This window comes from Erythrolamprus reginae, chromosome 5, assembly GCF_031021105.1.
Source record: "Erythrolamprus reginae isolate rEryReg1 chromosome 5, rEryReg1.hap1, whole genome shotgun sequence".
Classification (NCBI taxonomy): Eukaryota; Metazoa; Chordata; class Lepidosauria; order Squamata; family Dipsadidae; genus Erythrolamprus; species Erythrolamprus reginae.
The window spans coordinates 112816505-112837798 of NC_091954.1; the positions used below are offsets into that span (position 1 = coordinate 112816505).

At 42.0% G+C, this 21294-nt stretch overlaps 1 protein-coding gene across 5 annotated transcripts in view; it reads right to left on the reverse strand.

Moving 5' to 3' along the window:
• The window catches only part of VWA5B2 (von Willebrand factor A domain containing 5B2), a 67356-nt gene that overhangs the window by 43486 nt on the left and 2576 nt on the right, over positions 1-21294 (reverse strand). For 2 of the 5 annotated variants that reach the window (XM_070753756.1, XM_070753754.1), the window contains exons 2-4: positions 6432-6595; positions 4421-4582; positions 1456-1675 (exon numbers count right to left, since the gene is read on the reverse strand). In XM_070753756.1, coding sequence (XP_070609857.1) covers positions 1456-1675; positions 4421-4582; positions 6432-6570 — 521 coding nt within the window. In that variant the 5' untranslated portion in view covers positions 6571-6595. Of the gene's footprint in view, positions 1-1443; positions 1676-4420; positions 4583-6431; positions 6596-21294 lie in introns of all 5 variants that reach the window. The other 3 variants (XM_070753755.1, XM_070753752.1, XM_070753757.1) reach the window with 2 other exon arrangements.

Below are 21294 nucleotides of genomic sequence, written 5' to 3' on the forward strand. Positions count from 1 at the left end.
TCAGACAAATGGTTATCCAACATCTTCTTAAAAACTTCCAGTGTTGGAGCATTCACAACTTCTGGAGGCAAGCTGATCAGTTGTTCTAACTGTCAGGAAATTTCCCCTTAGTTCTAAGTTGCTTCTCTCCTTGTTTAGTTTCCACCCAAATAAAGAGACATTTCCTAATTGTGAGAACAATTAAGTGATGGAACGGCTTGCCTTCAGAAGTTATGGATGCTCCAACACTGGAAGTTTTTATGAAAAGATTGGATAAACATTTATCTGAAATGGTATAGGGCAGTGATGGCGAAGCTTTTTTTCCTCAGCTGCAGAGTGTGCGCTTTCACACATGTGCAAATGCCCACACCGATAATTCAATGCCTGGGGATGGCAAAAACAGCTTCCCTCCGCCCCCTGGAGGCCCTTTGGAGGCTGGAAACGGCCTGTTTTCCAACTTCTGGTGGGCCCAGTAGGCTCTTGTTTTGCCCTCCCCAGGCTTCAAAGACTTCCCTGGAACCGGGGGAGGGTAAAAACCCACCGAGAACAAAACGGTGACAAATGCACAGTGCCAGAAACTAGGCTTCTGTGCATGCACAGAAGAAAAATAAAATAAAAATAAATTGGGGGGGGAATTAAAAATATTTTTAAAAACCATGGCCTTGCCCATGGACTGGCACCTACCAATCAGGTTCGGTGACATTATTGTGACATCATCAGCGGGTCGCTACCAGTTCGGACGAACCAGTCCAAGCCAGGAGGAACCCACCCCTGAGTCATAGGACGCTTAAGATCTACTCCATACTAAAGTTTTGTCTTATGATTCCTAATAAAAATAGCAACCTACGTCACAAATCATAACCTCAAATTGAAACGACAAACTGTAAACATCGATTGACACGAACTTTAAATTACAAAGAAAACAAACCCTTAAACCACTGATACGTATTGGCACTAACAATTACATCAAAAACATATGGATAAAACTTTAGGGAGATCTACACCACCTATGTGCTTAAACCACAGGCCGCAAAGCATGAAAGCCCCAGCTCTAACGCTGGCCTTCTCTTCTTAATACTCCTCTTTTGCTCCAATTTCCTATTCCCCTTCCCCTTATATCTCTTTCCCCTCTTCCCCAACCCCCTACCTTTCTTCTTTTCTCCCGCCCCACCTACGTGTACTATATAAGTAAATTATAAATCTTAGAATGTACATTATATATATCCCTTTTGCTTTTCTGTACCCTGTTTTTAATGTATATATTCAATAAAAATATTTTTTTAATAAATTATTATTAATTATATATATATATAAAAAGATCTACTCCAATTGTTCAAAGAGCTTTCCAAACTAGCTAAGATTGGGAAGTTGGAATAGTTTAACCCCTTTCCCCCCTATTATTGCCATAGTTATTTTCTCTCCCTTAATAATCTTCATAGACTCTGAGAAAGCCATGAAAATCACCATAGGGCCAACCTGTCGTCACACAAGCTTCTGGTTTCACTTTCACTTTCAGGCACGGCTACAACAAAAGGCATGAGTACGGATGGGATGAAGACATGCACGGCACCGTTGGGCAGGGTTGGCAGCTCCTGGCTGCTACTGAAGAGCACAGTCAGGGTTTCTGAAGGCTCAATGAGGCCTGTGCTGATGACGAAAGTGGACCGTGCCTGGTCTCCATCAAGGATCAAGTGTCCTAGGCAGAAGAGAGGAAGTAGTTACAAATATCCAGTGTCTTAAAAACCACCACTCTCTATGGTCTCCATGCAGAGAACTGGAATTATTACACACTTTCTCCCTGTCCCTATTTGACCCTGACAGGGGTGGGCTGTGGATAAGAACATAACATGATCGAAACATTTAAATATGTCAAAGGGTTAAATAAGGTTCAGGAGGGAAGTGTTTTTAATAGGAAAGTGAACACAAGAACAAGGGGACACAATCTGAAGTTAGTTGGGGGAAAGATCAAAGGCAACGTGAGAAAATATTATTTTACTGAAAGAGTAGTGGATCCTTGGAACAAACTTCCAGCAGATGTGGTTGGTAAATCCACAGGAACTGAATTTAAACATGCCTGGGATAAACATAGATCCATTGTAAGATAAAATACAGGAAATAGTATAAGGGCAGACTAGATGGACCATGAGGTCTTTTTCTGCCGTCAGTCTTCTATGTTTCTATGTAACATAAGAAGAGCCATGCTGAATCAGGCCAAAGCCCATCGAGTCCAGCGTTCTGTGTCACCCAGTGGCCCACCCATTGTCCATGGGGATCTTGAGCAGAAAGAGAAGGCAAGACCCTCCCTTTCCCCTGACCGCCAACAAATGGTACCCAAGGGAATACTGCCTGCCTCAACCAATATAGAGGCGGCACATGGACATCCGTTTCAATTTTTTTCTGCTGGTTTGCTCAGGGTTGCGCCAGGCGTGAGCATCCACACAAATAAAAAAACCTCCAAGATGACGGCACCCACGGACTGGCACCAACAGAACCGGCTCCATGACATAATCACCGATCAGTTAGAACCCGGTAGGAACCTACCTCTGGACCCCGACCATTAGAGTGGCAAAATTTTAATTCAGGCTGCATTTATAGAAGTTGTTTCAAACATTTACAATCTTGCTGAAGACATTGCACAGAATAGTTAAAAACAGTTAGGGCAAATATCTTTTTGAGCAAGGAGAATAACCGTTTTTTTAAAAAATTGTCTTTCAACAGAGTCACTTAAACCAATGTTATCATCCCCCAGAGTCTGTAAACTCGACAGCTTAAATACTTGTGGACTTGAACTCCCAGAGTTCCACAGCCATGCTGATTGAGGAATTCTGGGAGTTGAAGTCCACAAGTCTTAAAGTTGCCAAGTTTGGAGACCCCTGCCATAGATCACCCTTTCTTTTTACCCTGGAGCAGTGTTTCTCAATACGGGAACTTCTAAGATGTCTGGACTTCAGACCCCATAATCTAGTTTGGTTAAACCTCTGATATAGCATTCATGTTCCCCAGAGCATGGAAACCTCAAAAGCAGGTGCTGCCTTATATTCCTTCTTAAAAGTCTTTGTCACAACTTTCTGCTTGCTCAACAAGAACAAACCACTCAATCACCCATAACTGACAATCAGTAGGCCCCTTGAAATAATCTGAATTCTGAATTCTGGAAACTGAAGTCCAGACATCTTTGATTTGCCAGGGTTGAGAAACATTTCCCTGGATGAACCCTATATGGAGAAACCCTTGAAATAATTTTATAAATCTCAGGGAAGTCCTGTATAAAATTCTATGCTATTCTCTTCTATGCTATATGCCAGTGATGGCTAACCTATGGCATGAGTCCCACAGGTGGCACGAGAAGCCATAGCTGCTGGCACGCGAGCCGTTGTCCTAGCTCAGCTCCAACATGCATGTGTATTCTGGCCAGTTGATTTTTGGCTCACACAGAGACTCTGGGAGGGCGTGTTTGGCTTCCAGAGAGCATCTAGGGGGATGGGGGAGGGTGTTTTTACCCTCCCCAGGCTCCAGGGAAGCCTTTGGAGCCTGGGGAGGGCGAAACGCGAGCCTACTGGGCCCACCAGAAGTTGGGAAACAGGCTCTTTCCAGCATCCAGAGGGCCTACAGGGGGCAGAGAAAGCTGGTTTTGCTCTCCCCAGGCATTGAATTATGGGTGTGGGGACTCATGCATGTACGATAGCTCTTTCGGCACCCGAGGAAAAAATGGTTTGCCATCACTGCTATATGCTATGCTATGCTATGCTATGCTACGCTACGCTACGCTACCCTACCCTACCCTACCCTACATTTATTTATTTATTTATTTATTTATTTATTTATTTATTTATTTATTTATTTATTTATTTATTTATTTATTTATTTATTTATTTATTATTTAGATTTGTATGCCGCCCCTCTCCGCGAACTCGGGGCGGCTCATTACTGGTTCAATAAATTACATTACTCTTTCAATAAATCTATATGTGCCCAATTCCCACACTATGCAACATGCAGTCTGTGATAAGCAAAGTTTATTTTATAATTTTTTTTTTAACCATAATTTCCCACGGAGCCCCCATGACCTCTCCCTGAACCATGGGATTCTATAGAATCTATTTGAGAGAGGCTCTCTATTGATGAAACACTTAAGGAGCATGCATTGACTGAGGTAAGAATTCATGTTAACACATATGTTAATATGTGTTCGTGGAGGCATTGAGATTTCTGCTTTGCTCATAGCCTGCTATCCCTCTATTCTACCTCTCTACTGCTGAAATCTTGTACTCTTAGGACTGTCTGGGACCCTATCATTCTTTATACGGAGAAAAGTCACCTTTCGGGACCTTTCCACATCAAGAAAATGCTTTGGGGAGTCCATCCAGAGCAGGTGCAAGCCCCTATTTTTTTCAGGAGTCCTGGGTACAGAGCTCTGTTAGGCGATATGACCCCCACCAACCGTTACTGCAGCGGAGCGGCTGGTTGCAATTCGTGTTACAGTCAAGGCAGCAATCGTCAACCGGAAGCCGAGTTTGGATCTGGAAGGTGGAGGTTCTGTTTCCTGTCTTGGCTTCAAAGCTTGCGATCACCTCGGACCCCTCCAAGGGATAGACGAATACTCCTGTGCCAAAGAAACCAGGCAATGTAGGTTGACTTTGCACCTCTAACCTCAATGTTTCCCAACCTTGGCCTCTTTAAATTAGGTGGGCTTCAACTCCCAGAATTCTGCAGCCAACTCTCCATTCTGGCTGAATGGTTGAAGTCTACCCACCTTGGCAACTTTAAGATTTATTTATTATTATTTATTAATCGGATTTCTATGCCGCCCCTCTCAGAGGACTCATAAGCAGGGCGTCCTGCTTATGCAGGATTATTATTATTATTATTATTATTATTATTATTATTATTATTATTATTAATTAGATTTGTATGCCGCCCCTCTCTGGAGACTCGGAGCGGCTCACAACAACAAAACACAGTACAAATCCAATAGTTAAAAAAACAATTTAAAACCCTTAATATAAAACAGTCAAACATCTCAGACAAACCATGCATAAAACAGAACGGCCCGGGGAATCAATTTCTCCCAGCCTGACGGCATAGGTGGGTTTTAAGGAGTTTGCGAAAGGCAAGGAGTGTGGGGGCAGTCCTGATCTCTGGGGGGAGTTGATTCCAGAGGGTCGGGGCCGCCACAGAGAAGGCTCTTCCCCTGGGTCCCGCCAGACGACATTGTTTCGTCGACGGGACCCGGAGAAGGCCAACTCTGTGGGACCTAATCGGTCGCTGGGATTCGTGCGGCAGAAGGCGGTCTTGGAGGTATTCTGGTCTGATGCCATGAAGGGCTTTATAGGATGCCCTGCATTTTCTTTCAACATCTTTCAGTGCAAATTGGGTGCTCTGTGGTGGAGCTCCATTTTCACTACCCCACTGTGTGTCACCCCATCTGGGCAGTAGCCCACCCCTGCTGGTCTATTAAAACCAAGAATGCAACATATAAACATATAAACTACACTTGTATGTCACCTTTAAAACCCTTCATGGCTCGGTATCAGGTTATCTGTAGGACCATCTCTTGCCGGTCACATCCACCTGACCCACTAGAGCAGGGAGGCAAGGAATGTTGCCAGTCCCATCTTCTAAAGGGATACATCTGGTGAGACTCAGAAGAAGGGCTTTCTCCATGGTGGCTCCCTCCTTCTGGAACATCAGCTCTCCAGAATCTATACTGGCTCCCACTCTGACACTCATTTGGAAGGCCCTGAAGATGTGGTTTTGCCAGCAGGCTTGGGCAATTCGGAGTGGGATGGAGCCCAATAAATGTCTGATATGAGTGTGTTGTGTTGTCACCAACAGGGGGTTATTTTTTAAATTATTTTTATTCTTTCTACATTCATGGCATCGGACCAGAATATCTCCGGGACCGTCTTCTGCCGCACGAATCCCGGGTCCCATCGACTAAACAATGTCGTTTGGCGGGACCCAGGGGAAGAGCCTTCTCTGTGGTGGCCCAGACCCTCTGGAACCAGCTCCCCCCAGATATCAGAGTTGCCCCCACCCTCCTTGCCTTTCGTAAGCTTCTTAAAACCCACCTCTGTCGTCAGGCATGGGGGAATTGAGATATTCCCTTCCCCCTAGGCTTATAAAATTTATGCATGGTATGTCTGTATGTATGATTGGTTCCTTAAATTGGGGTTTTTAAAATTACTTTTAATATTAGATTTGTTTATATTGTCTTTTACTGTTGTTAGCCGCCCCGAGTCTGTGGAGAGGGGCGGCATACAAATCTAATAAATAAATAAATAAACAAACAAACAAATAAACAAACAAACAAATAAATTAAAATAAATAAAAAAATAAAAAAATAAATAAATTGTGTTTTTATTTTCTGTAAGCCACCTTAGAGTCCCCATGAGCAAGTCGGTGGCTATGTACATTTTCCACAATAATATAAATAGCTTTGGAACTCTCACCTTCCACAGGTTGCTGCTCCAAATTGATGTAAGTCAAGTTGGCAGTGATGCCCAAGGTATAGCCATTGGCACAGGCCTTCACACATGAGCTCTGTAGAGGGAGGGCAGTCCAAGAGGGCAAGCAGTACAAACCTGGCATGATCTTTGGGTTAAATTCTCAAATTCTGCGGATGAGAAAAGACAAAGAACACAGAGAATGCCTGGCGAATTGAACATTAGAAAGGAGAATTGATATAAAGGAAAAGGCAGCAATCAACAATAGCAGATCTAGTGGAACATATTCTCTCCAGAAGTTGTAAATTCTAAAGACAGCTCTGCTTATTTATTTATTTTTGTTACTGAGCTAGAATAACCGAATTGGAAGGGACCTTCGAGGTCTTCTAGTCCAACCCACTGCTCAAGCAGGAACCACTATACCATTTCAGACAAATGGCCCTCAAAACCTCTTCTTAAACACCTCTACTGATGGAGCATGGGGTTGGACTAGACGACCTCCAAAGTCCCTTCCAATTCTGTTATTTTACATCAGTAACAAGGCAAGTGAGTGGAGCTGTCTTGAGAATTAATGTGGAGCCAATTAAGGAAAGTGGAAGATTTAGTTCACCTGGCTTCATTTCTCTCTCAAAAAGGTTACTTTATTTAATTGGTGGAGGGAGGAATCTGCGTGAGTAGAGTTCAGTGCTTTGAACAGGCTGGTTAGCAACGAGTCAAGCTTCCCGATTAAAATCTACATCTGTGACCTTTTGATCAAGGTTCTAACGCTCTTTTGGAAGTGTCTATGGAGACTTTCCAGTCATCCAGGTCATGGTAGACTCAAAGGTGGTTTTTAATTTATATTTTTTTTAATTGTACAATTTTCTCGGTTAGGTATAACATTTCTATATTCACAATAGCAGTACGCCATCTGGGTAAAAATCACTACAATCTCTACTGAATATATATATATATATATTTAATTAATTTAATTTATTAGATTTGTATGCCGCCCCTCTCCGTAGTAAATTTTACACACAGAAGTTGTAACTATTATTCTCACTACCTATTCATCTCCATCCTCAATTATTTGTTGAAATTTTGCACTACAGTTCCGAGACCGCCCACGAAAGTTGAATTTCCGCAAAGTAGAGATGCGGAAGTAAATACACTATTTTTGGCTATGAACAGTATCACAAGCCTTCCCTTAACACTTTAAACCCCTAAATTGGAATTTTCCATTCCCTTAGCAACCATTCAGATTATTACTCACCACGTTTATTTATTAAAATTTATTTAAAAAAATATTTATTAAAGGCAGACAAAAGTTTGGCGATGACATATGATGTCATTGGGTGGGAAAAACCGTGGTATAGGGAAAAAACCCCGCAAAGTATTTTTTAATTAATCTTTTTGAAAAAACGTGGTATAGACTTTCCGCGAAGTTCGAACCCGCGAAAATTGAGGGAACACTGTATTTGATAAGGCTCTCTGTTCAATTTTATCTATAATGCATTAATAATATCAAACATTATAAACATCAAGTAAACATCACAATCTTAACCACTAACTTCCAAATAATCACAAGGTTTATGTTAATTATTCAATGTTCAATATTCAATTACACAAATTACTTCATATTTGTTTACATAACTACCGTAGATTACTAACCTCTGCTATTTTATACCCATTAGTAGAAACATAGAAACATAAAAATCTGACGCCAGAAAAAGACCTCATGATCCATCTAGTCTGCCCTTATACTATTTTTTGTATTTTATCTTAGGATGGATATATGTTCATCCCAGGCATGTTTAAATTCAGTTACTGTGGATTTACCAACCACGTCTGCTGGAAGTTTGTTCCAAGGATCTACTACTCTTTCAGTAAAATAATATTTTCTCATGTTGCTTCTGATCTTTCCCCCAACTAACTTCAGATTGTGTCCCCTTGTTCTTGTGTTCACTTTCCTATTAAAAACACTTCCCTCCTGGACCTTATTTAACCCTTTAACATATTTAAATGTTTCGATCATGTCCTTTTTCCTTCTGTCCTCCAGACTATACAGATTGAGTTCCCAAATTAAAAAAGCAATCTTTTACCCATTTCTAATTTCTATATTTATGTTTATATATATTTTTTTTTATGTTTCTATTCTTAATGGCATAGCTCCTGTGTTATGCACTGTTTAGCATTTACCCCTCATCTCTTGTCCATTTTTCAACTCTTGTTGACCTTGGAACATCTCCCATACTATTTGATCTAAGTATTTCTTCTATCTCTTCCAATTCTTCCCTCTTTTAAATCTTCACTACACCTCAAAAATATATTTTTTAAAATATACATATGTTTATCCATAAAATTTAAAAGAGCAATAAAAATGAAATGTGATAGGGAAGGTAGGCACATTAATGGCCTTATGCACATCTACTTAGTCTTAAATATCTATGGCAAAAAAATGTTAGGAAAGGAGGACAAACTGCCTTAAAACCAGATGGGCTTCAAGGCCCTTCAGTGGCTGGCTGCAAATTAAATAGTCACAAGGACAGGCTACTTAAAATATTTACCTGGAAAGGGACATATGTCAGGCTGAAGCCATCGTTTTGAGTTAGAGACTTTGGCCTGCCACAAGTAGAATAGTACTGTGGGAATTGGGGAGAGGTGGTTGCATGAAAGATACTAGCAACAACAAATTATTTCCAGAGATTCAAGGTCATCCTTTGTTCAGCACCAGCTGGAAGTACAGGGGAGGATTGTAGAGGTTGAGAGAATCGGAGTGGTCTATATGATGAACTTGTGGGTGTGGGGATGAGGGATGAACCTTAACCTGGGTGGAGAACTGTGGGTAAAGTTAGTATTGGGTTGACTACAGTTTGTAACCATCCCCCCTTCTGTTTTATCCATCCCCCTTCTGTTTTGCAGGAATAGGCTGGCCTGCTTGAAAATGTAATTTCTCTCTCTTTTGGGGTGAAGGTGGAATATGAGAGTGTGGAAAGGAAATGAGGGCATTCTTGGATTTTTAGGACTTGGAATGAGACAAATTATATTCTTTGCTCCTTGTTTGCATTTTCTAGACGATTCCAGGCTGTTCTATGGGATTGAGAAATGGAACCAGGTGAAAGTGTCCAATCTATGGGAATATGCTTGCAGGGGCCATCTGAGAAAATGTGACTGAGTCAAAGTTTCCAACATTTATGTTATGCCAGTTATGTCTCTAGTGGATCTTTTAATAGCTGGCCAAATTGCCTACGAAGGCAAAAATGTTGTTCAGGAAGTAACTATTTTTTCACTTCTGCCTGAATAAGAAAATGGTATTGTATGCAATGTCAGTAAGTAAAAAATGTAGTTTCTTCCCCCATCCCTGCCCCTGCTGATAGTTTTTATGACACATGCACAGACCTGAATTATGTTGCTTAGGTAGAATGCCTTTCCAAATTGTGGTACTATCAGTTTTATTTTACACAACTCACATCCTAGATACAAAATGCTTCAACTCCTACCCTCAAAACTACTCTATAGAGCAGTGATTTTCAACCTTTTTTGAGCCGCGGCACATTTTTTAAATTCACGAAACCCTGGGGCACAGTGAGCAAAGGGGGGGGGGGCTAAAAAAAGTTTGGACAAAAAAATTCTCTCTTCCTCCCTTTCGCTCTATTTCTCTCTCCCTCTTTCTCTCCCTCCCTCTTTCTTTCTCTCTCCATCCGTTTCTTTCTCTTCCTTCCTCTCTTTTTTGCTCTCTTTCTCCCTCCCTCCCTACCTCCCCCCTATGTCTTTCTCTCTCTATCCTTCCCTCCCTCTCTTTCTCTTTTGCTTTCTTTCTCTCTCTTTCTCTCTTTCTTTCTTTCTCTTGTTTTCTTTCTCTCTTTCTTTCTCTCTCTCTTGTTCTCTTTCTCTCTCTCTCTCTTGCTTTCTTTCTCTCTCTCTCTCTCTCTTGCTTTTTTTCCTCTTTCTCTCTTTCTTGCTTTCTTTCTGTCTCTGAGCTTCGCGGCACATCTGACCATGTCTCACGGCACACTGGTTGAAAAACACTGCTATAGAGCACTGCACACCAGAACTACTAGGTACAAGGACAATTTTTTCCCGAACGCCCTCACTCTGCTAAACAAATAATTATCTCAATACTATCAAACTATTTCCTAAGTCTGCACTACTATTAATCTTCTCATCGTTCCCATCACCCATCTCCTCCCACAAATGACTGTATGACTGTAACTTTGTTGCTTGTATCCAGATCATGTGATCAGGTGGGAGTGGCTTGCCGGCCACGTGACCAGGTGGGAGTGGCTTGAACGATCATCATCATTCAAGTGAACTGTTAAGTCCTCGACTTACAACCTCACCAGTGTCGCTCTCTGGGGTGACAATTTGCTTCGCGTTTTCCGCAGTCTCCTTCCTGGGTCACTCCCTGCCTCAGGCTGGGTAGCTAGGCAAACAGGTGCCAATCAGCTGTTGAGAAAAGATGGGGGGAGAAATGGGTCCCCTGCAACTCCTACCGGTGCTGGAGGAGGATGGGATGGTGGGATGGTCAGTTGGAGCTGGGCGCACAGCTTCATTTATGTTGTGAGCTGACCTGAGTCCTCGGAGAGGGGCGGCATACAAATCCAATAAATAAATAAATTTCCATTGGTGGAATTGTGTTCCATCCCGTCCTGTCTGCTGCCCACCCCTGCTTGTATCCTTACAATTTATATTAACTGGTTCCTAATATGATTGGATTGCTTATTTGTTCTCAGACTACCATTAAGTGTTGTACCTTATGATCCTTGACAAACGTATTTTAGTGTGTCAAACTCGTGTTGTCTCATCGTCATGTGACGTATCATGACTTTTTGCTAAAATGGCGGTTGGGGAGGCCAGCACGTGGCGCATCCTGCCCGTGGACTGCAAGTTTGACACCCCCATTTTAGAAGGTCGTTGAAGCACTTGGAGGTACAAGTGCTTAGCGGTTATAATTTTTTCAAAAGAAAAGTCCAGTTGCCTTTTGAAAAAGCACCTTTGGAACTATTCTCCAAAGCCACTGAAGGCGGAACAAGAAACAATGGGTGGCCAAGTGTATCAGTGGTTATTGAAATGGATGTCCAAGTGCCGCCTCTATGTTGGCTGAGGCAGGCAGGGTTCCCTTGAGTACCATTTGTTGGGCGTCAAGGGAAAAGGAGAGTCATGCCTTCCCTTTCTGCTCAAGATCTCCATGGACAATTGGTGGGCCAATGTGTGACACAGAATGCTGGACTCGATGGTCTTTGGCCCGATTCAGCATGGCTCTTCTTAGGTTCTTAACCTAGAACTAAGGAGAAATGTCCTAATAGTTAGTGAAACAACTTGCCTGCAGTGCCAAAGTTGTGGATGCTCCATTACTGGAGGTTTTTAAGAAGAGGTTGGATAATCATTTGTCAGAAATGGAACAGAGGTTCCTGCTTGAGCTGGGCGGTGGTCTACTCTAGAAGACCTCTGATGTCCCTTCCAACTCTGTTATTCTGATCACTTTCAATATTATTATTATTATTATTTATTAGATTTGTATGCTGCCCCTCTCCGTAGACTCGGGGCGGCTCACAACAATAACAAGAACAATGTAAGAACATATCTAATAATTTAAAAAACGCTAAAAAACCCCATTATTAAAAACAAACATACACACAAACATACCATGTATAAACTGTATAGGCCCGGGGGAGATGTCTCAGTTCCCCCATTCCTGATGGCAGAGATGGGTCTTAAGAGCTTTACGAAAGGCAAGTAGGGTGGGGGCAGTTCTAATCGCCGGGGGGAGCTGGTTCCAAAGGGTTGGGGCCGCCACAGAGAAGGCTCTTCTCCTGGGCCCCGCAAAACGACAAATATCCTAGGCCTTTGCTATCCTTTCTCTCTCTCTCTCTCTCTCTCTCTCTCTCTCTCTCTCTCTCTCTCTCTCTCTCTCTCTGGAGAAGCCTGGCTAAATGACCCAGGTGATCCAAGTGGGTGGCTTATGGAATCAGAAGAGGTGACACTGCCCTAGGAAACCAAGCAACCTCTGTGCTTTCAACTCATCGGAGTTGCTGAACCCCACTGACAGCTCAAGCGAACTGGAAGATGATCCGTATTCCGAAAACAATTCTTTGTTTCCAGGTGTCCTTGACTCCGCCTTGCACATGTAGCCCAAGGTGCAGTTCGAGAGGTCTCGGCCAGCTGTTGTTCATGTGAAAGATGGCATGGAAAAACAAACAGAGATACTGTGCCAAGCAGATAGTCAATCCTGAGCGTGCAAAAAGAGATGTATTGCTTATTTTTCTCTCTGTAATGTAAACTCCAAGTCAGCTGAAATTGATTAGGAGAATACTGCTATTATAAGGCTATGGTTATAAGCCCAGCAGATTTTCCTAGTGATCAACAGCCGGTATTGGTTGAAGATGATAGAAACTGAAATCTGGCATAGTGTACTCTCATAATGAAACTTTAGGACAGAAGGTTTTTGGGGCAACACCCAACACCCACACTTTCTCCTCATGAAAGGGAGTGTCTGATACAAAAGAAAAGGAGTTATGACTAAGCTTGCAAAGTTTAAAATCAACCATCAACCTAATCCTGCGTAGCTTTTGCTCCGGTAATCTCACACTACTAACCAGAGCATATAAAACTTTCGCCAGACCAATCCTTGAGTTCAGCTCATCTGTCTGGAACCCACACCGCATTTCGGACATAAACACTCTAGAAAATGTCCAGAGATACTTTGCGAGAAGAGCCCTCCACTCCTCCACTCGCAACAGAATCCCCTACGCAACTAGACTTACAACCCTAGGTTTAGAAAGCTTAGAACTACATTGCCTTAAACGCGACCTAAGCCCATAAAATCATCTGCTACAACATCCTTCCTGTTAACGACTACTTCAGCTTCAACCACAACAGAACACGAGCACGCAACAAATGCAAACTTAAACCACTCTAAACTCGACTGCAGGAAATATGACTTTAGTAACTGAGTAGTTGATGCATGGAACTCACTACCTGACTCTGTAGTATCATCACCTAACCCCAAAAACTTTACCCTTAGACTATCCACTGTTGACCTCTACCGATTCCTAAGAGGTCAGTAAGGGGCGTGCATAAGTGCACCTATGTGCCTTCCTTCCCCTGTCCCAATGTTTCTCTTTTACTAGTATCATGTATAAAATATTATTATATCTCTGTATACCATCAATTATGACTACCGTATGCTACCAACCTGCCTTCCATTGAGGGCCTGTATACTGCATGAGTTAAAAAGAGGGCTGCGAAAAAGTTTTACAGACACCTTGCATCTTGGACATAAATTGTTTCAACTCCTACCCTCAAAATGACGCTATAGAGCACCAAACACCAAGACAACTAGATACAAGAACAGTTTTTTCCCGAACGCCATCACTCTGCTAAACAAATAATTCCCTGAACACTGTTAAGCTATTTACTAAGTCTGCACTACTATTAATCTTCTCATCGTTCCCATCCCCCATCTCCTCCCACAAATGATTGTATGACTGTAACTTTGTTGCTTGTATCCTTACAATTTATATTGACTGGTTACTAATACGATTTGATTGCTTATTTGTACCCCCGAATATCAGTAAGTGTTGTACCTTATGATTCTTGACAAATGTTATCTTTTCTTTTATGTAGACTGAGAGGACATGCACCAAGACAAATTCCTTGTGTTTCCAATCACACTTGGACAATAAAATTCTATTCTATTCTAATTTCTATCCTATTTATTTCCTATTCTATTTTATTCTATTCTATGATAGAAAGGTGTCCAATTTCCTACAAGGCTGCCAACAAAGTTGTCACACCGCTTTGAAGATAGTTCCTCCATCCAGAATCTTTCTGCATCCATACTAGCGGTCACACATTTATTTTGGAATGGGAGGGAGGAGTGGATATATTAAAAAGTGAATTTATTTCCAATAGAGTGAAAAGCAGTCAATTGCAATTTCCTTTATGGAGGAATCTTTCTAAGTGCTTGGAACCACTCCAACTGGAAGTATAGATTGATCTGAGGCCCTTTCCATTCCTCTCTATGTGAGCTGAGTGCTTCTTAATCAAAATGGGGACTCCAGCAGATGTGGGGGGCAGGGAAACCCCTGTTTTTAATCTAACAAGGTTTTAGCGTTAAAAGGGGCAGCAACACTGGCTCACCCACCTTTCGTTTTCTGATGGACAGCACTGAAAATTCAGTACCCGAAGGGGAAAAAATTGAGGAAAAACATGAGCCCAAATGATTCCCCAAGTACCTCTGGTTTCAAATGTACGCCAACATCAACAAAGCGGTTTGAACTAAACCGATTCGGGAAGGCTAAAACATCCAGTTGCCTTGCTGTGCTTGTGTTACAAACCAGATTTTGCATACTCTGGGAAGCCACTGAAAGCATATCTTACCTTATCAGGAAATTTCTTATTAGCTCTAGGTTGCTTCTCTCCTTGATTAGTTTCCATCCATTGCTTCCTGTTATGCCCTCAAGTGCTTTGGAGAATAGGTTGACTCCTACTTCTTTGTGGCAACCCCTGAGATAGTGGAACATAGCATGTCACCCCTAGTCCTTCTTTTCATTAAACTAGACTTCCTGCAACTATTCTTAGAAACATAGAAACATAGAAGACTGACGGCAGAAAAAGACCTCATGGTCCATCTAGTCTGCCCTTATACTATTTTCTGTATTTTATCTTACAATGGATATATGTTTATCCCAGGCATGTTTAAATTCAGTTCCTGTGGATTTACCAACCACGTTTGCTGGAAGTTTGTTCCAAGGATCTACTACTCTTTCAGTAAAATAATATTTTCTCATGTTGCTTTTGACCTTTCCCCCAACTTCAGATTGTGTCCCCTTGTTCTTGTGTCCACTTTCCTATTAAAAACACTTCCCTCCTGGACCTTATTTAACCCTTTAACATATTTAAATGTTTCGATCATGTCCCCCCTTTTCCTTCTTTCCTCCAGACTATACAGACTATTCTTCATATGTTTTAACCTCCCCTCTCCTGATAATCTTTGTTGCTCTTCTCCGCAACCTTTCCAGAGTCTTGTCCCAAAGCTGTGGGCAATCTTAGCAGCCTCTGTTTTAAACATACAATTAAACATCCCCGTTAATTGCCATGACACTGACTGGCTATAACCTCAATGAATTGTTGACCCAAGGCTTATCAGGAAACTTCCACAGGCTCCTTTCATGTGATTTAATCATTGCTACCCTTTACCTTTATCTTTTCAAGGTAAACAAGGCCCATCTGGTCTTGATATGTTTTATGTAGGCAGCTGGGAGGCACTTTATAATGAATAAATGCAAACCAACAGATTTTTCATCCCTGTGATTTTCCTTTCACTTATCAGTCACGGGGAATAGAGGAGCCCTGCGGTTTTATTAATGTTGTTAAGGCTCCCAGTCCCTGTTTGCAAAGATCTTCTTTCACTTAGCCAGTTGAGGTGAAGGGTCTGAACACAACATTATGTGGGTATCCAGAAAGCAGGTGACATTTTTTCTTAAAACTTTCTCACTTTGGCTCAAAGACAATTAACCTTGCTTATCAATGTATTCATCAACATTATCAGTTTTCTCAAACCTCCTCACTCTTCTAATATTTTTGCAAGCAATCAATTAAAAACCAGCCATGGCAGGTTGTTTTTTTACATGATTACCACTGCCAGCAATCTTTTTTTAATTACTGAGACTAATCATGTGCACAAAAATAGACCCAGAAACACCCACAATGTAAGAATGGTTGGAGAAGAAGATGGAAATAGGAGATATGGCAAAATTAACCAGTTTGATTAGAGAAAGATCAACAACTATATCAGTCAGTTGACTGGGAAACCTCTTATGGACTTAACATTACATTAAAGATTATATATTTTTTAAAAAGTGCTAAATTAGTGAAAGCAACAAGTTTAGTCTGAAACCAGATATCCAGGGCAAAAGTAAGGGAGAGGTGTAGTACTTCCTCTCGCCCAACAAGAGGAGGGAGAAAGAGGTGTAGGAATGAAATCTTCAACACCTTAGGGACAGGACAGTTGTGGACTTCAACTCCCAGAATTCCTCAGTCAGCATTGCTAGCTAAGGAACTCTGGGAGTTGAAGTCCAACAAATCTTAAAATTGTCAGGATTGAGAAACAGGGGGTTTAGGGCATAGGGGTCTCCAATCTTGGCAACTTTAAGACTTGTGGACTTCAACTTCCAGAGCCAGCTCTGGGAGCTGAAATCCACAAAATCCCTGGTTTAGGGTATACAGAAATGTTCCTGCAACCTTTTTTGTCTCATGACCCTATCACTTTTAAAAATTATGGAGGACCGCAAAAGTGTTTCCCCTTCCCATATATCAACCTTTACTGTATTAAAAAATTTAAATAACACATTTGCCATCGCTGCTGCTTTTACCAGTTCTCACAATTGTTTGATAGGATTTTTAAAACTACAGTGTTACCTCGTTTTTCGTGGGGGATGAGGACCCGGATTGTGGGGGCAATATGCTGGCTCTGTTAAAAAGTGCTATTGCTAACATGTTGTAAGCCGCCCTGAGTCTAAGGAGAAGGGCGGCATAAAAATTGAATAAATAAATAAATAAATAAATAAATAAATAAATAAATGTGTTCCGAGACCGCCTGTGAAAATCGAATTTCCACGAAGTAGAGATGCGGAAGTAAATACACTATTTTGGGCTATGAACAGTATCCCAAGCCTTCCCTTAACACTTTAAACCCCTAAATTGCAATTTTCCATTCCCTTAGCAACCATTCAGATTATTACTCACCATGTTTATTTATTAAAGTTTATTTTAAAAAATATTTATTAAAGGCAGACGAAAGTTTGGCGATGACATATGACGTCATCAGGTGGGAAAAACTGTGGTATAGGGAAAAAACCCGTGTATTTTTTAATTAATATTTTTGAAAAACTGTGGTGTAGACTTTTCGCGAAGTTCAAACCCGCGAAAATCGAGGGAACACTGTATATTATTTTTCAATTGAGCTTGGCAAACACTATACCAGAAATACATCTATTTCGGTTAGAATGAAATCAGGAGGATCTAAGAGTCATGAATTCAGAGGGTACGATTTCACTTTTATTCCAGAGAAGTGGAATAAAAGGATCAAATTATGGAACTGGGGGGATCTTGGAAGTCATCTCATCTAATACCCTTCCTCAATACAGGGAGTCAACTTAACAGCTCATTTAGTGACCATTCAAAGTTACAACAGTCTTGGGAAAAGTGACTGATGGCCATTTTTTCACACTTTCAACTGTTGCAGCATCCCCATGATTGAAATCCAGACTCATATTTATGACAATTGCAGTATCCTGGGGTTATATGATCAGCTTTTGTGACCTCCTGACAAGCAAAGCCAACAGGGAAGCTATTTTCTCTTACTGTAACAGCAGCATTACTACCTTAACAACTCCAGCGATTCGCTTAACAATGGTGATAAGAAAGTTGTAAAATGAGGCAAAGCTCACTTTAAAAATGTCTCACTTACTAACAGAAACTTTGGGCTCAATTGTGGTCATAAGTCGAGGCCCAGTTGTACAGACTCTATAGTGGTTTCTCCGATGCAGAGAACTTTGCTTAAGAGTTTCCTACATATACAGCCTGGCTCCTATCAATTTCATTGACTTGTCCCTATAGCGGTGATGGCAAACTTGTGGCACATGTGACACATGGAGACATATTGGAGAGCACACAAGGCATTGCCCTATGTCAGCTCCAGCACACCTGTGCACACTAGCCAGCTGATTTTCAGCCTTGGGGAAGGCCCTTTCACTCTCTGCAGGCTCCAGGGAAGCTTCCTTGAAGACCCAGAGAAAAGCCACCCAATGGATAAACCAGACGTTTGGAAAATTGGACTTCCAGTTTGCCTGTTGTGCTGTTTTTCGCAGAACCTGAAGCCTCTGGAGCGTGGAAAACAGCACACTTGTCAAACCGGAAGTCCATTTTTCTGAAATTCCAGTTTGCCCGCTTGGCCATTTTTCACCAGCCCAGGCTTGTGAGGCCTGTGCGCATGCGCAGGGTGGGGGAGGGACTGTGCACATGCGCAGGAGGCAGCACGTGGGGGTGTGCACACATGGAAGGAGGAAATGGATGAGGGCACATGCCTGCGTGCTAGCACATTCACACACACCCTTTTGGCATGCGAACTAAAAAAGGTTCTCCATCACTGCCCTACAGCATTGGCCTGAATGGCCCCATTAAAGGAGAGCTCATTATCCCCAGAGTTGAATAACTCTTACCTGTAAGGTTTTCCAAACGTTAGCCGAAATGTGTTTCTTTGTAGCACTCACCCGTTTATTTCCCTGTCAGAACAGAGGAAGTCTCTGCTTGATCTTTCATGCAGCAACTCTTTCAGGTGAGGGTTTATTAAATGACAGACAGGCTGTTAACCTGGTTGCTACTAGGAAGGCAAGTCACGCAACATGAATAAAGTATGCAGACGGAGGACCTTATGCTTTGCCTGGCCTAAGAACACCGCTCCGGTTTACTGTAAAGGTAATCCTCCACTATAGTTGATCTTGAAATCTCCATTGCTAAGCAAGGCAGTTAAGTGAATTGGGTCCTATTCCCCCCCCCCCCTTTTTGCCACAATTGTTACATGAATCACTGCCAGCTGTTAAGTGAATAGTTGTTAAGTAAATCTGGCTTTCCCCCACTGACTGTGCTTGTGTGTGGCGAAGTTGTTGAATCGCTTTTGAAATTTAAATTAGGATTTTACTAATTGCTCATTTCTTCTTTGACTTCTTTTTATTATTGCCATTGTCATTGTAATTTTATATTGTGAGCCGCCCCGAGTCCTTCGGGATTGGGTGGCATAGAAGTCAAATAAAATAAAATAAATAAATAAATAAAAAATTGCGTGCAGGAGAGCGCACACGAACCGATGCAAATTCTTTTACAACCCACCACTGAGTAGTGGGTTCTAAAACCCTATTACTACTGATTCGCACATGTGTGTGTGACACTTCTGCATATGAGTAGAAGCATTGCGAGCAGGTGGGCAGAGCCTCCCACCATAAGCCCAACTGGTTCTATCAACCGGTCCAAACTGGGAGCAACCCACTGCTGTTGGGACAGTACGATTGTCAGAAACACATTTCTATCTATCTATCTATCTATCTATCTATCTATCTATCTATCTATCTATCTATCTATCTATCTATCTATTTATTGGATTTGTATGCCGCCCCTCTCCATAGCCTCGGGGCGGTTAACAACAGTAATAAAAACAGCATATAACAATCCAATATTAAAACAGTTAAAAACCCTTATTATAAAACCAAACATACATACAGACATACCATGCATAAATTGTAAAGGCCTAGGGGGAAAGAGGATCTCAATTCCCCCATGCCTGACGGCAGAGGTGGGTTTTAAGTAGCTTACAAAAGGCAAGGAGGGTGGGGGCAATTCTAATCTCTGGGGGGAGTTAGTTCCAGACGGCCGGGGCCGCCAGAGAAGGCTCTTCCCCTGGCTCCCGCCAAGCGACATTGTTTGGTTGACGGGACCCGGAGAAGACCCACTCTGTGGGACCTAACTGGTCGCTGGGATTCGTGCAGCAGAAGGCGGTCCCGGAGATAATCTGGTCCGGTGCCTTGAAGGGCTTTATAGGTCATAACCAACACTTTGAATTGTGACCGGAAACTGATTGGCAACCAATGCAGACTGCGGAGTGTTGGTGTAACATGGGCATATTTGGGAAAGCCCATGATTGCTCTCGCAGCTGCATTCTGCACGATCTGAAGTTTCCGAACACTTTTCAAAGGTAGCCCCATGGAGAGAGCATTACAGTAGTCGAGCCTCGAGGTGATGAGGGCATGAGTGACTGTGAGCAGTGACTCCCAGTCCAAATAGGGCCACAACTGGTGCACCAGGCGAACCTGGGCAAACGCCCCCCTCGCCACAGCCGAAAGATGTTTCTCTAATGTGAGCTGTAACAAAGAGTAGAGGGAAGATATATAATGCTACTTAAAGGTTTTGTAATAATGATAGGCAACAAATTAGTTGACTCTGTTTCTCTCTCCTTTTTCTTTCCCTCCTTTTCCCCTCTTTTCTCTCCCCCCTTTCAATGTTTTTTCTTTCATCTCTCTTTTTTTCCATTCCTTCCTCTCCGTTTCTTTTCTTTTCCTTTCCATTTTACTTGTGTCTGTATTTGACTATTTTGCTTGTTTGTTTTTTATATGTAAATAACTATTTTTTTAAAAAAATACATGGCCAGGTGCCAAGTGCCCAAATGTTGATCACATGACCATGGAGATGCTGCAAGTGTTACAAGTGTAAAAACCGGTCATAAGTCTTTATTTTCAGTGCCATGTAACTTCAAACCAGAGGTGGGTTCCTTCCGGTTTGCACCGGTTCCAAAGAACCGGAAACAAACTGCTGGTGATGTATGATGATGTCACAGAACCAGTTCTGTTGCTGCCAGACCATGGGCGCCGCCATCTTTTATTAATTTTTTTCTTTTGCACATGCACAGAAGCCGAGTTTCCCACATTGTGCAGGCCCTGCCATCTTATTTTTAGCTTTTTAAAAATTTTATGAGAATTTTTGGCACTGCACATGGGTCCCCGCAGTGAGGTAAGTTAGAACCCACCCCTCCTTCAAACGGTCACTAAACCAATTGCCATTAAGTCGAGGACAAACTGTACCCTCCAAAACATAAATCTCCCAAGCATCTTTGACTATTTTCTGGCTTCCAAACTATTTGCAATATTATGAACTTTGCCCAAACAAAAGTAGCAAAGACAAAGGTAGAAATCTGATGAGCAGGAGATCAGCACTTGCAGACGGCATTCTTGAACGTGTCCATTAATGCTTGGAAGCCTTTCAACATGAACTGGGAACGATGAGTCAAAGGGGGAAAAAACAGAAAAGATTTTGTTCCAGAACAGGGAGATATTGTAAC